The 14,463-nt window shown below is 41.8% G+C and overlaps 1 protein-coding gene across 6 annotated transcripts in view; it reads left to right on the top strand.

Annotated features, from left to right (window-relative positions):
* Positions 1-2,550: 2,550 nt before the first annotated feature.
* Positions 2,551-14,463, top strand: part of ABI2 (abl interactor 2) — a 61,901-nt gene continuing 49,988 nt past the window's right edge. Inside the window, exon 1 of one of the 6 annotated variants that reach the window (XM_080600469.1) lies at positions 2,551-2,800. In XM_080600469.1, coding sequence (XP_080456595.1) covers positions 2,684-2,800 — 117 coding nt within the window. In that variant the 5' untranslated portion in view covers positions 2,551-2,683. The remainder of the gene's footprint in view (positions 2,801-14,463) is intronic. The other 5 variants (XM_080600470.1, XM_080600467.1, XM_080600468.1 and 2 more) reach the window with 5 other exon arrangements.

The following is a 14,463-nucleotide window of genomic DNA, read 5'->3' as shown; positions in this document are numbered from 1 at the left end:
AAGTTTTTGTGTGCAGGGGACTCCCTTGGGAGGTAAAAACCTAATGTGCATGAGGGACTTTGAATTCAGTCTCCTGCTAGATGCTTACCTTTCTATTTTCTAGTGACGGTTTTCCCAGTGTGTTTAGGTGGAAAATACATACACTGCCAAGTCTCGAAGCTATTGTACCAAGGGAAAAAATATTGCACAGAAGTATTAAAAAAAAAGTTGGAAAAGTTAAAGTGTGTAATACTGTAATTAGGGCTCAGAGAGTATAAAAACTTAAAATTAGTTTAGCACATCACTTGACAGATGGGAAGTCATTTATGTAAATTTGGGGAAGTGGTAGTTGGATTCAGTTGGTCTAATTTAAACGCTATTTCTAATCATTTTCAGCGTGTGTACAGAGAATTATAGGATAACCATTATTCTGACAGGAGGGCTCTTCATATTTAAATTTAAATCCACAAAAGAGTACCCTATTAAAATGTAAACATGCTGTGATAACAAGCACCTAATTATGCAGACAGGTTAGTCCAGCTACTCTGGTGAGCAGCTGTGTGCACATATTTCAGACAAGGCTTTTTCTCCTACCCCAGAAATCACTGGCGGGGCCACTGAGAGGTCAAGAGGTGCCTGAGCCACAGGTGGGAGCTCCCCGTAAGCGGGGCTGATGCTGAGCTCAGAGCTGGCAACAGATGAGCCCTCACGGGTTTCCACTGACAGCCAGGCCCTGATGACCCAGAAGCACAGAGAGATGATGCAATTAAGTTCCCCCTCCCCGCAGTCTGGTGCTACCAGTTGAAGTTAAAACGCCAAACAGCATCTCTGGAGAACATTCCTCTTCACATCTTGACAGCTTTCTCATTTTGCCAAGGGAAAGATCACGCAGGTTTATTGGGGAGCTGCCAAATGACAGCTTGACTTGACACCTGAGAAGTAAATGAAGGAAAAGGAAAGCCTCAACCTGCCTCCAGCTTGGCACACATGCAAAGTCCTGGGAGCGTGGGTGTGAGCAGCCACTAGAACTGCAGCAGCAGATGTGTTGTAAGGGAGTCCAAGCTGAAGCTAGTGTGGAGGAGGGAGATGGGGTCCGTTATCGATATTCATCAGCTATCAGCCTGGCAATGGCCGATTCTTGGAGGCATGAGACAGGGCTGGGGGCCTCATGCTATGTAGCAGCACTTTGCAGGTTCATGTTGGTTGACTTTTCTTCCTGGAGCCCTTGCAGCAAAGGCTCAGATCATCTCTCTCAAAAGGTGTGCTAAGAATCAGCAGAGAGACTGACACATAGGATTTATTCTTTAATTGCAGCAAAACCAGTATTTTTGGATGCATTACTCATGGTTTATAAACCTGGGGGAAGCAACAGTTGTGCAGTTTTAGGGCAGGGAATGCCAGGATCCAGGAGGACTGACACCCCGCTAACCCAGCTGCGTGCTGGAGCACGGGCACTGGGTCACAAAGTACAAGAGCAGTCACCCCTCTTCTTCCACACACATCACGGTGACGGGGCCCTAGCAGGGTGGTTTGTGGTTCCTGAACTTTTTTGTTGAATTAAGACTACAGCCATAAAATATGAGTTACCTTTCTTTGCACCTCACCTGCCTGTAGAAAAATGAAAGCACACAAAAATTAAAATAAATCAAGTAGTTGAATGTAAATTTTAACCCACATATTAAAAATGAGAGAAGAATGCTTTGCACATGAGGCATTTCAAAGCTGAATAGTGAACACTGTGCCTGACTCATCCTTAGGAAGAACTAAGCAAGCTGAGGAAGATGTCTCCAGGCAAGCAACCCTCTGGGACCGGATTTTTATCTCATTTTTAAGGGAATAAACCCAAAAGAGCTAACCCAAAGACTCCGTGTTTGCTGAGTGACCCCACCAAGTGTTTGGAATCCGTCTGTAATTACAGGGACCACCTGGAGGAGAGGCACACGCAGCTGGATGCCGTTGGGGTACGAGAGCCACCCGTGGTACCAGGACTGCAGCACCACATCCCCGATAGCTGGTGACTGCCCCCAAAAGCGCCGGTAACGTGAAGGCAGGGGAGACCGTGTAGGAAATATTATCACACGAGATCGTGCACGTAAGGGATGGCAGGACCACGGGCTGTGCTACCGGGGCTCTGCGGAGCCTGAGGGGCGCACGAGGCGAGCAGCCACAGCAGGAACTCCTTTCCAAGAGGGAAACAGAGGCGGCAGCTTTCCTCTTGAAGAAGAGTGCCCAGACCCGGCCGGGCAGCTCCCCCTGCCCTCACGCGGGCACCACAGCCCCCCCCCAAATACAGCCCCCCACAGACGGCGCCCGGCGGGGAGCGCCCCCAGCCCCTGCCCGAGGCTCCCCGCCCGGCCGAGCCCCTCAGGGCCGGTCCCACCGCGGCGCTCGGCGGGGCCGGAAGTGGGCTCGGGGGGGGGCCGGGGGAGGGAGGGAAGGAGAGAAGGGGGGGGGGCTCGGCGCATGCGCAGCGGGGTTTGCCCGTCCGCGCCCCGCCCCCGCCGCGGTGGGGGTCCCGCGCGCTCCCTGCCCGCGGCGAGAGGCCGGGCCCGTGCGGCGGGTGGCGGCGGGGGGAGGGGGCGGCGGGGGCGCGCGCGCGGAGCGGGCAGGGGACGGAGCGGGGGGCGGGGGGGGGTGCGAGAGGAGAGGACAGACAGACGGCCGGCCGGACTGACGGACGGAGAGGGGGCGAGAGGATGTGAAGATGGCGGAGCTGCAGATGCTGCTGGAGGAGGAGATCCCGGGGGGGCGCCGGGCCCTGTTCGACAGCTACACGAACCTCGAGCGGGTGGCCGAGTACTGCGAGACCAACTACATCCAGGTGCGGGGCGGGGCGGGGCGCGCGGAACCTCAGCGGCTCAACGGCCGCGTGCCGCCTAACGGCCGCCTAACGGCCGCCGCGCTGAGGGAGGCTGAGGGGCGCTGAGGGGATAACGGGCAGGCGGAGGCCGCTTCGCCTCCAGAATTAAGTGCCCCGGTGTGAAACGTGTTAACTGTTTGCTACGTGAAATCGCCTCCCCTCCGCGAGCGTGCCCGGTATTTATTCCTGCTCGCGGATCCGTCGCCCCTCTCCGTCCCCTGCCCGCCTCCCGCTCCCCTCCGGTGACAGCAGCGCGATGGCTTCCTCCGATCCGGCGTTTGTGCTGCGCAGCACAGCGCAGCCCCACTCTAACCGGGGTCTGCCCGTCCCTTATGTGTCTCCCCTGCCGAGCAGGGCTGTGGTGGTATCCAGAGCTCCCCAGCGGTAGGTGGAGGTGGCGCGGTGTGGCGGTGACACGGAACTGAGGAGATGTAAGTTGGTACCGCAGTCTGTGGTTTTTGCCGTGACTGCTGAGGAGCCAGCTGGCCAGCTCCGATTGTTCCTTTCGTTCTGGTTCTACTAGGAAGTGAAATATATTCCTTTCGTGATCGTAGGGTCAAATGAAAGAATTTCCCCCCAAACGCAAAAAAACAGCCATCAGTTGTGAGCCATTCCTCCAAACGGTCTGAGCGTGTTGGAAAGAAGGGGGACATGGATTTGTGGTGTCAGTGCTGAGAGAAGCGCAAGGGCTCCTGGTTTTATTTTTGCTTTCAGTCCTCTAAGTGGAGAGTGCTTGTGTGTTTCCTGAGGGCAAGTGGGGCTGAGATCTGTGGCTAGATTGTTTTAGCAGTGAAAATGAGAGAGCATATTTAAACAGTGGCACAGAATAATGAAGATTTCCCTGTAAAGAAGCTCAGACTCTTTCTTTCAAATTGTTGAATGACAAACCATCTCGCAGAGAGAAGACTTTGCATATTTTGGGTCATTTACCTAGCATGACAATTGCAATGACATTCTATAGATGCACCTTGTTACGTAATTAATAACATTTCATATGCTGAATTAGTGTGACTTACGTTCTTTAAGAAAAATTAAGTGAAATATTTTCTTTTAGTCATAAACTGACGTGAATGTATTTAAAACAGTGCTTTTTTGAAAACAGGGAAACTGATTTTTTTTCTGAGAGAGGAGAGTCTTGGAAGGCAGATCTGATACGAAGAAGTAGATTTAGCTTTTTTGTTTGTTTGTTCTTTCTGTGACCTTTTTTGTTTTCTTCTTGTAAAGCAAAGAATAAAAAATCTGTATTGAACAGCTCCACTTCTATTGTTTCAATAAAAACTACAGAGGAGGCCTCCATGCTGTTTCGTACAAATAGAGAACGAAAAGAGAGGGTTATTGCCCCGGTTGGTGTACAGTCTGTAAGATAGCCTAGATAATAGGAGCTGGGTACAGACAGATGGTGAGTGAAGGGAGAGAATGAGACACTGTTGGTCAGCCTGATGGGTTCTGGCCACCGCGCAGCAATACCACCCCGACTGCTGGCAATTTGTCCAACCATCGTGACAACAGAGAGCTTTGAGAGGGAGGTGAGAGTGAAAGAACGGAATTGTGTTGTGAGTGCTGACTGAAGTGCAGTGTGGGGTCACTGTGTGAAAAAGTTTACATTTTTAAGTAGGGAATGGAGGACCTTGGCCAGGTGGTAGGCTTTGGCCTTTGGATTTGGCTGAGAGACTAGAGGGTGGGATTACCGTAGAGAAGAGGTCCAACTGGAAGAGATTCTGGATTAGTAATGCGAGTGTCCTCACAGCAAATCTGCCAGGGAGCTCGCCCCATGTTCACAGTGCCAAAACTACATAAACTCCTGGTTAGGATCCATACGCAAAGCTAATTATTTTTTTTCCTCTGCAAGAGCAGGAGTGAGTAACTGGATATAACTAACAGAATTGGGGATTTTGCTTCTAATAATAATTATTCCAAAAATCATTACACCCAATGAAGTCCAAATTATGTTTTTAAAAAATGATTGGATTTTGTGACAAAGATGTGCTTGTAATTGCTCAGAAATGTGTGGGAGAGTAATCTTCCAGAAAGTCAAAAAATATTCCAGAAGATGGACTAATTCTACCATGATCCTTTAACGTTCCATTGTTGACAGAAGGTTTTATCATGGATATTCCTGAGATCTCCTAGCAGGGGCTCAGTGTATGACTGAGATCAGAGTTTGATCTGCTGGATGATAGGCAGGACAGCGATTGGGGTGTTGAAGACATTCCATTGCCTTGTATCTGTCAGTCGACAAGCTGTCACCTTGCTCCCCCCCCCTTTTTTTTGACAGTTGGTGTTTTGAGGTGGTTTTATTGTCAACTACAGAAATTGTTGCAAAAGTCAGTGGAGGCATAGGTCAGTTTAATAGATGCTTTGCAGTTCAGCATGAAGGTGAATGTGTTTTTTTTTTTTTATTTGCAACATCTTTGCAACATCATAGCAGCTTCAAAACAATTGAGCTCATTCTCAGGTGTGGGAATTGCTAGGTCATAGTCATAGAGCTGTGGTGGCTGCAGCTCGTTAGACTTCTGTTTATGGAATTAAAAATGTTCTTTAAATTTGGACAGTGTTTGATTATCCAAATTATGATTGATATTAGTGAGCTCAGTTACTTAACAACAGGGAATGTTAAATAAATCGTTACCCTTCCCCTGAGTCTGTGATACAGCAGTATATCAGAGCACATCAGCTTAAAATTTTGTGATAAATAACTAGGAAATACAGCAAATATATAATAAATGGAACTGAAGCAATGAAAGATGAAAAGCTACTATTTGGACAATTTAAAAAAAAAAAAAAAAAGGCTTTTTCATTCACTGTTTTTCCACAATGGCTGTTCCTTTTAGATTTTCCCACCAGGAAAATTCAGTCTCCCAACTCTCCAGACAATCAATTAATCTAGTAAGGTGGTATATTTTTCAAGAGGCACTACTCTTAAATAGGAAAATAAATTGCTAGAATAAACATTTAAAGAATGATTTTCACTTGCATAGTACAACAATTAATTTAATACTTTTTCTGTGATTATGATTGTACTTTAGATTAGAATAGTATTTTTTTCTAAATTTTAAATGTAAGTGCATAAATTACACATTTAAATCTGCTTCTGTTACTACAGAAATCAGATAACTTCTTAACAGAAAGCTGGTCTTCTAATAACTTGGAGAAATCATAGAGTTACTGCTCTGTATTGACACAATGTCAATCACAGGTTAAATTTTATGCTGCCTTGATATTATACTTGATATTATACAATATCAAATTATATTATACTATTATATGTGATACTATATTATACTATTATACTTGATATTATAAAAACATTTTTGCAGTCTACATTGATTTATCTGAGTCTTTCATAAAAACAGAGAAAAGTTTTCTAATTATGATGGTGTAAATAACAAAAACACTTCTAAGCAGTTATGTGATTTGTGCATTTTGTTACTGGTATAGTAATATAAATTCCAGCACTGCATTGGCTTGCCCAGTTTCTTTGAGCTTGTCCTGCCTAAGTCTGTTTTAGAATAATCTGGTTACTAGTGACCATCACTCTTAAAAAAATCAGTTTTTCATTTCATGCAGTGCATAGAGCTTTCTAGAGTAACTGCATGCTTGTGTCTGTTAACTTGCTGTTTTCAAAGTGTCAAAAAAAATTACCAGGTTGGTGGCTTTTCAGCCGGTATGTATCTAGCAGGAACAGATACAGGGTGAGGTCCCACCAGCAAAGTCAGCTCACACAATTGAGTGAAAAGCCAAGCCTCTGTGTCCTGTCCAGCTTTCAGAAAGTGTCTGGGATTTCTGTGTGCTGTGTTCTCCAGATTTTTCTAACGGGCTCTGTATTTCTTGGTCTTTCAAGACTCTTATGCTTTGCTTGTCATCTCTAGAGACTGAAAAGGACGATTGAGATTCTGGTTTTCCTCTCTTCATAGTCTTCATGTTGCTATGATTGTACTGAGTTTTATACACAGAAAAACCCCTCTTGTATTTTTAAGGAGAAGGGCTTTAGTCATTTAATGTGAAATTTCTGCTGAATTGCTTGTAATGACTGGTACGAGTAGCTAACTTGCTTACAAACCATTCATTCCTAAGATACTTACCCAAGTTTGAGAAAGATCTCTGTTCTCTTTGCTGAAGATGAGATGTGTATCACCTTAACAAAAACAACTGAGCTGTTTTTTTTTTTAAATTTATTTTAATGATCAGAAAGTGGTTTTCACGGTTTTCAGTTCTCCCGTTCCTTAAATTTGTTTCCTTTTTAATCCAACTTTGGTGAAGAGGTGGTTAAGCTTAGCGTTGATAGAAGACTTGTTTGGCAGGCGTTAAAGTGGGTGTTGATGGGATCCAGAGAATTTTTGTCCAGAATTTCAGGAAGATGCTGTCAGGTTAAAACTCTTAAAAAATACAAAGTAAATGGGCACTCTACTACTTTTTTCAGTGTCTCTGCTCTCATGCTGTCTCGTGTTCAGACTGTAGATCACTTACAAGGTCTCCACGTTCCCTTAAAGTAGAGAACAGAAGTAACTGGATGGTGGGCAGTGGTGCTGCTGTAACAGAACTAGTAATAATACTGATGATCTTCTTGGCTTCCTTTACTTTTTCATGTCCTCCTTCCCTTTTACTTACTGTATCACCAACTGTCAAAGTTTTAAGGACTCGATAATTTAAAGGGAGGTTGGCAGATGCTACTGCTTGAAATGGGGAGTTGGATAGCCTCCATATTGCATTATTAGGATATACAAAAAGAAAAATCCTCTGAAGTGACACCACATGTTTTCAGTATTTATGACAAAATTAGAAAAAAAAAAAGTGCTAAAAGATGCCATTTATGTTTATGGATCTTTGATTCGAATGTTCTGAAATTAAATCCCATGGCAGTAGTTCAGTCACAGTTTATGCTTCTCTCGGTTGCAACTGTATTAAATGACTGTACAAATTGTTTCTGCACAACTCTCTGCTCAAGATCTGCAGAGACCTTGTTGTTAGGTTGGTGAGTTTTGTGGGGATAATGGAGATACAGGCTCATCCTGTTTTCTTTTAAGAGAGTCAGAGTAGCAGGTAAAGTTGGTGAAGTATTTATCACTCAACCGCTGTACTTCCTCTTGCATTAACTGTGCTGTGTTTTGCCAGGAAAGCAAATTTAATTCATTTAATAGTGTCACAAGTTCAAATGAGAGTTCAGGAAGAGTAGAATTGATTTCTGTTGAGTGGATATGGAAATAACATGAGACATTTTATCAGTGGGAGTTGCTGGTGGTAATACTTCATGTATAAACGTGAAAATAAAATTGGTAAATATGCACATTGCCATTAGAAAGTAAGTCTTGTAACGCTGTTAGTTAGAAGTGGCATTCCTGTAGTTCCCTTCTATAGGTTATTTTCTGATTGTAGTTACTGAATAAGATGGATCAAGAATTGTAATTAAGTGTAGCAAGCTTCTGCATCTTGCAGTTAATAAGCTCTCTAAAATGTATTGTTTGTTGCCTGTGTTTTACCAGTGTTTGCAGCCATTCATCTTTGTGGCTTAGTGCTGTAGGTTTTAAGGCAGGAAGTGGTGCGCCACAGTGGTACACCAAGTAAAACAAGACCTTCTCCAGTCAGTACTTGAACAAGTGAAATCTTACTCTGCTGTGTTCAGCAGAATATTTTATTGGAGAAGAAGACAGATTTGTGTTAACTGCCAAGTTTTGCAACAGATTTTGAGTGGAGTCTGCATGCCAATCTCTGATGGCCTAATTTACTGGATTTTTTTTTTCCTATACTGTATTTTCACCCTTAGTTGTTCATCTGAAATTAATATCTTGCTTACTAATCAAAATTCTTTAAATTTTGTTGAATACCATTATCTGGAATTTTAGTTATGCGGCTGATCGCACTTCAACAGAGCAGGTAATGGCAGTGCAATGCATTTAGGTGCGTTTTCCTTCACATTCTACATATGCTATTCACTTTTCTTATAGCTTATTTCCCAGTAGATGTCATTGTAATATCTGTTCTTAATGGTCTTTCAGCCTGAAATACAAGTCATTGCTTTATTATTATTGGCTTACTGTTATCGTAGTGAAGTTGTTTTATGTTCAGTGAGTTGAAGGAGAGGGACAAACATTATTAGGTTTGGGTTTTGTTAGCCTCTATGTCTCGGTTATACACAGAGCCAAAGCTAGTTTTGTGCTGAACTCATAAATTAAGCATATATTATTTTCTTAGAGTTAAAAGCTGTTACACATAGATGTGAATGTTTTTATTAGGGTAATTTGTAACTTTGTTATGAATATATTGCTTGAATTTGTATGAACTCTAACAGAATTCTTGGGAATGACTTTTGGACTTTTTGTCTGTTTTTGAGCTGGCTGGTAGTTTACTGAAGTTGATTCTTACTACAGATCATACCAGGTTTTTAAAACTGTACTTTCAGAAGATCAGATCAAGGCTATTAGATTGCTTTTTTTCCAGCAGATTTAAGTGAAGCCTGAGATGGTTTTGTTTGAAGATGCTCATTTCAATCTGCATGCCGTAATTATCAAAATTATTTACGTTTCAAACTGATATTTACATAAATACATAATCTTCATAAGAACTGTTTCCTGTATTGTGAACTATTGTTCTTTTATATCTGGATGCCATCTGTCTTATTAAGAGTTTTGTTGAAAGTAACTGATAAACATGCTGATGATACATATTTTTTGATGTGTTACAGGAAGAAAATTTTTACGCAATTTATTCGGAGGTTGGTAAACTTCATTAGAAAGCAGATTTTATTTTCTTTTATTGTTTTTGGTCAATCTGGTCAAGGACTAAGATAAACCTTGCAAAAATTTCTGTAAGGTTTTGTTTTTTGGTGTTAGTATAAATAGGTTCACTGTGTTTGATGGAGGAGAAGAAAGTGGTTCAATTCGTATTTCAGAGTTGAAGGAAATCATTCAATCATAGTTACCTAGAATTAAGTAAATTTTGCTTTGGAGTGGCTTATGAGAGGAAGGTTACTGTCTGCGTTAAATATTAAGTTCCACTGATGGGATTGAGGTTTTCAGGCAGGCCGCCCCAGTGCCCCAGTCAGCACTGGAGGGCAGATATGAATTTTCTCTGTCCAGTGCATTGCCAGCAGGTTATGGCTCTAAATTTTGTGCTGGGGGCAGGAATACTAAGAGGCATTGTGGCTGAGATTTATGAAGGCCTGCCCTAGGCATGTCCAATTTTGAAGTGCTGAGATTGAATGGTTTGTCTGTTGGACCATCCTGAAAAATACCGTGTTTTGTAGATTTGAAAATTTGCCTTTAAAATTGCTGAGTGCATAAATTCTTCCTGTTACCCACCTAGAAGCCTTTGGATCATAAGGTAGTTAGAAATTAGAGCAGCGCCTCCCAAAAGATGCAAATCTTAGACTCTGCTGTTGTTTAGGAGCAAGATCCCTGAGTTCATCTAGCATATTTTTGAGTCCAGTTCTTTCTATATCCTAGTGCTAGGTCTGGTCCTTACCTGGTCATTGGTGAGCCTGTCTAGTTAGCTGAAGGAGCAGAAAGCTAACTAGGCCAAAGAAACATCGTTCCTTTGCTAAGTGATGGTGGAGGGTGAAGCCAAGGAGGAGGGGGGAAGGCAGTAGGGAAGGAGTGGGACCATCCCCACTGGTGGCAGTGAGCAGTGAGATTGACTCTGCTAAGGTAGAAGAGTTCTTCCACATAGCATGTTTCAAAGTTGGTTATTCAATCTGTTCTCTGGGCTTGAAGGGTAGTAGTGAAAATGTCAATTGTTTTTTTGTTTTTTTTCCCCTAGTGAAAACTGTGAGCAGTAGGGGCCGACACCTGTTAAACATGAAAGGATTGTGGCAGATAGCCTTTAGGTAATATGTGACCTTTGAAAGCAGAATAAGTGCTCATCTTTCTATATAGGCTGTGTGATAGAACAATCTAAGTCTGTTCTTGGTACTGCTCCTCTTAGCAGTCAGGGATATATAAACATAGCTGAATTAGTATTACTGATTCCCTTTTCAAAGAGAAAATTTCAGTCTGTTTCACAAATATACAAGGCCACTTATTAACGAGTAGTCTAGTCTTAATTCAAGGCACACTAATTTGTCTTAATATTTTTTAAATACTGTATGTTTACTGAATATGTAGTGCCAATTCTTAAAATGATTTCGGAGTGTCCTTTTAATGCTGTAAGTTTGAGAGATGATATATATTGCAAAGTTTGTAATTCATGCTGATTTTTTTTAACTAAGTGATAAGTTTATAAGTTGGCATGAGAAGTGGAGCTTGTTTATGTGTGAGGCACGTTTGCTGCAGATTGCAGAAGTTTGTTCTCTGCCTATGTAAAAAAACACAGGCCTGCTGCAACTTGTGGGGAATGTAAATATGTTAAATATCCCAAATTAAATAGCTATCTGGAATCAGTTAATGTACATGTATCTGTCTGGAGGGTATGTCGGGGTGACAATTATGAAGTATATAGGTATTTAGCCAAAAGACAGGAAAAAATGGTTATAAACCAGATAACTAAAGATACCATGCCATTATGGAAAGTTTACAGTCATTGTCACTGTTTATAAATATACCCATTAGGGGAACTAGTAAAAACAAAAGCCAACTTCTTATCACACCAGTAACAGCAAAATAGCAGACCAAGGTGGATAACAGACATCAGATATATTGATAAATGCATGTATGAGCAGGGCCTGGAAAATGGGGCAGTAGTTTTTGATAGAAAATAAATTAAAGAATATAATTAAAATGATATGCAAGTAACGTTGTGAAGAGTGTGAACAATGTACAGTAGTTTTCCACTTTTCTTGAGCAAGGTACAAGGATACTCAATTTAGTTTGATAATGCTACTTTAGTTTGGTAATGCTTCTTAACGTAATCTTTGGAATTATTGCTATGAGTTCAGACTCAGTGTTTAATGGGATCCTAAAAAGGCTAAAGAGACATTTTGAAGAAATGATAAAAATATAAGCAGTTTTATCTTCTGTTTTTGTATGTTTTTTGCCTTGCATTTGTTTTGAATTTGTCCATGATGGATTTTTTTGCCCATATATATTAAAGTACTTTGCATTGTCCACTCTAATCCATTCGTATCTGATGGGCATCTGTATAAATCAACAAGTCTGGATAACAGAAAAAGTTACCTGCAGACTGTGGATTTCTGTTACGATTGTCTGGTGGTGATAACAGTTACTTTAAACCATCTCCTGCTTGAGGACACTTCTGCAGCCACTAAGAGACTTGTTGATATGAGTTAACAGAACTATTGTAATCCATTACCATATTGTGATCTGCTTAAAATTTAATTTTTGCATATCTTTTATACATATAGGATATTTACATTGCTTTTAGTCATAATTTCAGAGGGACCTTGACAGGCTTGAGAGATGGGCTCATGCAAAGCTCACGAGGTTCAACAAGACCAAGTTCAAGGTCCTGCACCTGGGTTGGGGCAATCCCAAGCCCAAATACAGGTTGGGTAGAGAATAGGTTGAGAGCAACCCTGAGAAGAGAAGGCTCTAGGAAGACCTTATAGCTGCCTTCAAGTACCTAAAGGGAGTCTACGGGAAAGCTGGGGAGGGACCCTTTGTCAGGGAGTGGAGTGATAGGACAAGGGGGAATGGCCTTAAACTGAAAGAGGGTAGATTTAGATTAGACATTACGAAGAAGTTCTTCACTCAGGGGGTGGTGAAGCACTGGAACAGGTTGCCCAGAGAAGCTGTGGATGCCCCATTTCTGGAAGCGTTCAAGGCCAGGTAGGATGGGGCTTTGAGCACCAATTTTTGATCTGAGGTTCTAGAATCAGTTCGGAGGTGTACTGCACAGTTACTATAAGTCTTACTGTGGTATTTTTTGAACTGATTTGGCATTAGCTTTGGGGCTTCTTGGCATTATTGCATAATAACTGCTATGTTGAGTGAAACTCCTAGGGCAGCTCTGAAAGGCCAAAATTCTGTAAGTGGCATTTGTCATTTAAGTTCTGCTAGAAATGGAAATGAAAGATAGATTAAGGATGTTAAGCTGTGGAGATTGAAATATGAGAATTACTCATTTTTCTTTTCATTTGTGTGTATAGTGTTAGTTTGTCAAAATGTCGTCTGTCCGTTTTTTTTTTTTTCCTTTTTTTGGCTAAATACATAGAGTCCTCCAGGATACCATTCTCTTAATTACATGTCTCTTCACAAGCCAAATCACAACTTGAGCAGCCATAACTTAAGCAGTCAGCTTTTTTTACCTAATTCTTTCATTTTTAAGTAATACAGCTCTGATTAGATGCTTATCGTCTCTAGACCTCATACTTTACTGATCTGCATAAGTACCACATTTGTTTACAGAGTGGAAGGAACTTTTTTCAATTTTTTTTGGACTGGGTTTTATATGCACTTAAGGCAGTGTTTGGACATAGTCCTTTAATAATTGTTTTCATATGTTTCTTCTGGGGAATGTAGGGGGAAAAAAAGGATGGTATTTCCTGTGTTTTAGGGACAATCTTACAGAAGATTGGAAGATAGCGAGTGTTACAAAAAAGCCACTTGTCTGGGAGGTGCAGAATTAGAGGTTATGCAGTTGGCTGGGCATCCTGCAAAATGAATAACAGAATTGCTTGACAACAAAGCAGCTTGGAAATTTCCTCTCCCTCTGTGCCTCTCTCTTAAAGTCTCCCTATCACTCATAATATGAAACTCTTCTTTCCAGGGTAGGTTTATTTATTGGCATAACTGGATGGGTAGAGAGATGATATTATTTAAACATGTCTTCTCAAATGAAAAGGCCTTTTGTGCAGCAGTTTAATTCATTAGGGTATTGAGAAAAGCCCTTTTCTTTTTTTCTGATGGTAGTAGAACTTGCTGGATCTACTGTTGTAACAACCTATTAGGACAACTTGAAAACAAATGAATTAACATCCAAAAAAATGAAAGAATGCAAGGCAAGAGAACCTTTTGTAAAATAAAAAGGTATTCAGCATTTGAAGTGTTATTTCTAGTGTGGTTGCACTCCCTGACGTTTCTATTCTTGTGATAAGTGAGAGCTCAGAACTATCGGAACAATAATGTTGTTGAAATGGGTGAGTAAGCAAGTTCAGAACTCTTTCTGTATCAGAATGATGGTGAAGGTAAAATCCAAGGTGGGGATTCCTCATTTCCTGTAACAAAACTGCTGAGAGGAGTCTTATGTTCTTTTACTAGTTTGCAGCATCATTTTCTATTTGTATGCCATAAGCTTTAATTTCTATAACTTCAATGTAGCACAACTATGCTAAGCATAATGATGTAACTGGTCACTACATTAAGATACACTGAAAAGAACTTCACCATTTTGAGTTTTCTTCTAAACTATGACATTGCTGGAAACCCCTGTATCAGTAATGAACAAAGCAGTGGTGATGCAGAGGACAGGTGTTTGGTACTTGAGCTTGGCTTGTTGCTCCTGTGGCACTGGCTTTGGCACAGACCTGCCCAGCTGGGATGAGCACTTGGTTGCCTGGTGGCCATTGGGTTTGGCTTGGAGGACGTGGGCTATGCTGTCTCCAACATGGTAGCTCACTGGTGTGGAGGTTTCCACTGGATTGCCCTTGGGCATTTTTAGTGCTGTGGGTTACAGAGTAAAAGGTGTTGAGGGTGAAGAGAAGGGGTTTTCCTTAAGCCCGAATTTATCCAAGCACA

Source organism: Anser brachyrhynchus (genome assembly GCF_964034855.1).
Source record: "Anser brachyrhynchus genome assembly, chromosome: 7".
NCBI lineage: Eukaryota > Metazoa > Chordata > Aves > Anseriformes > Anatidae > Anser > Anser brachyrhynchus.
Note: the sequence above shows the minus strand (reverse complement) of the source record. Positions and strands in the feature narration are given on the sequence as shown.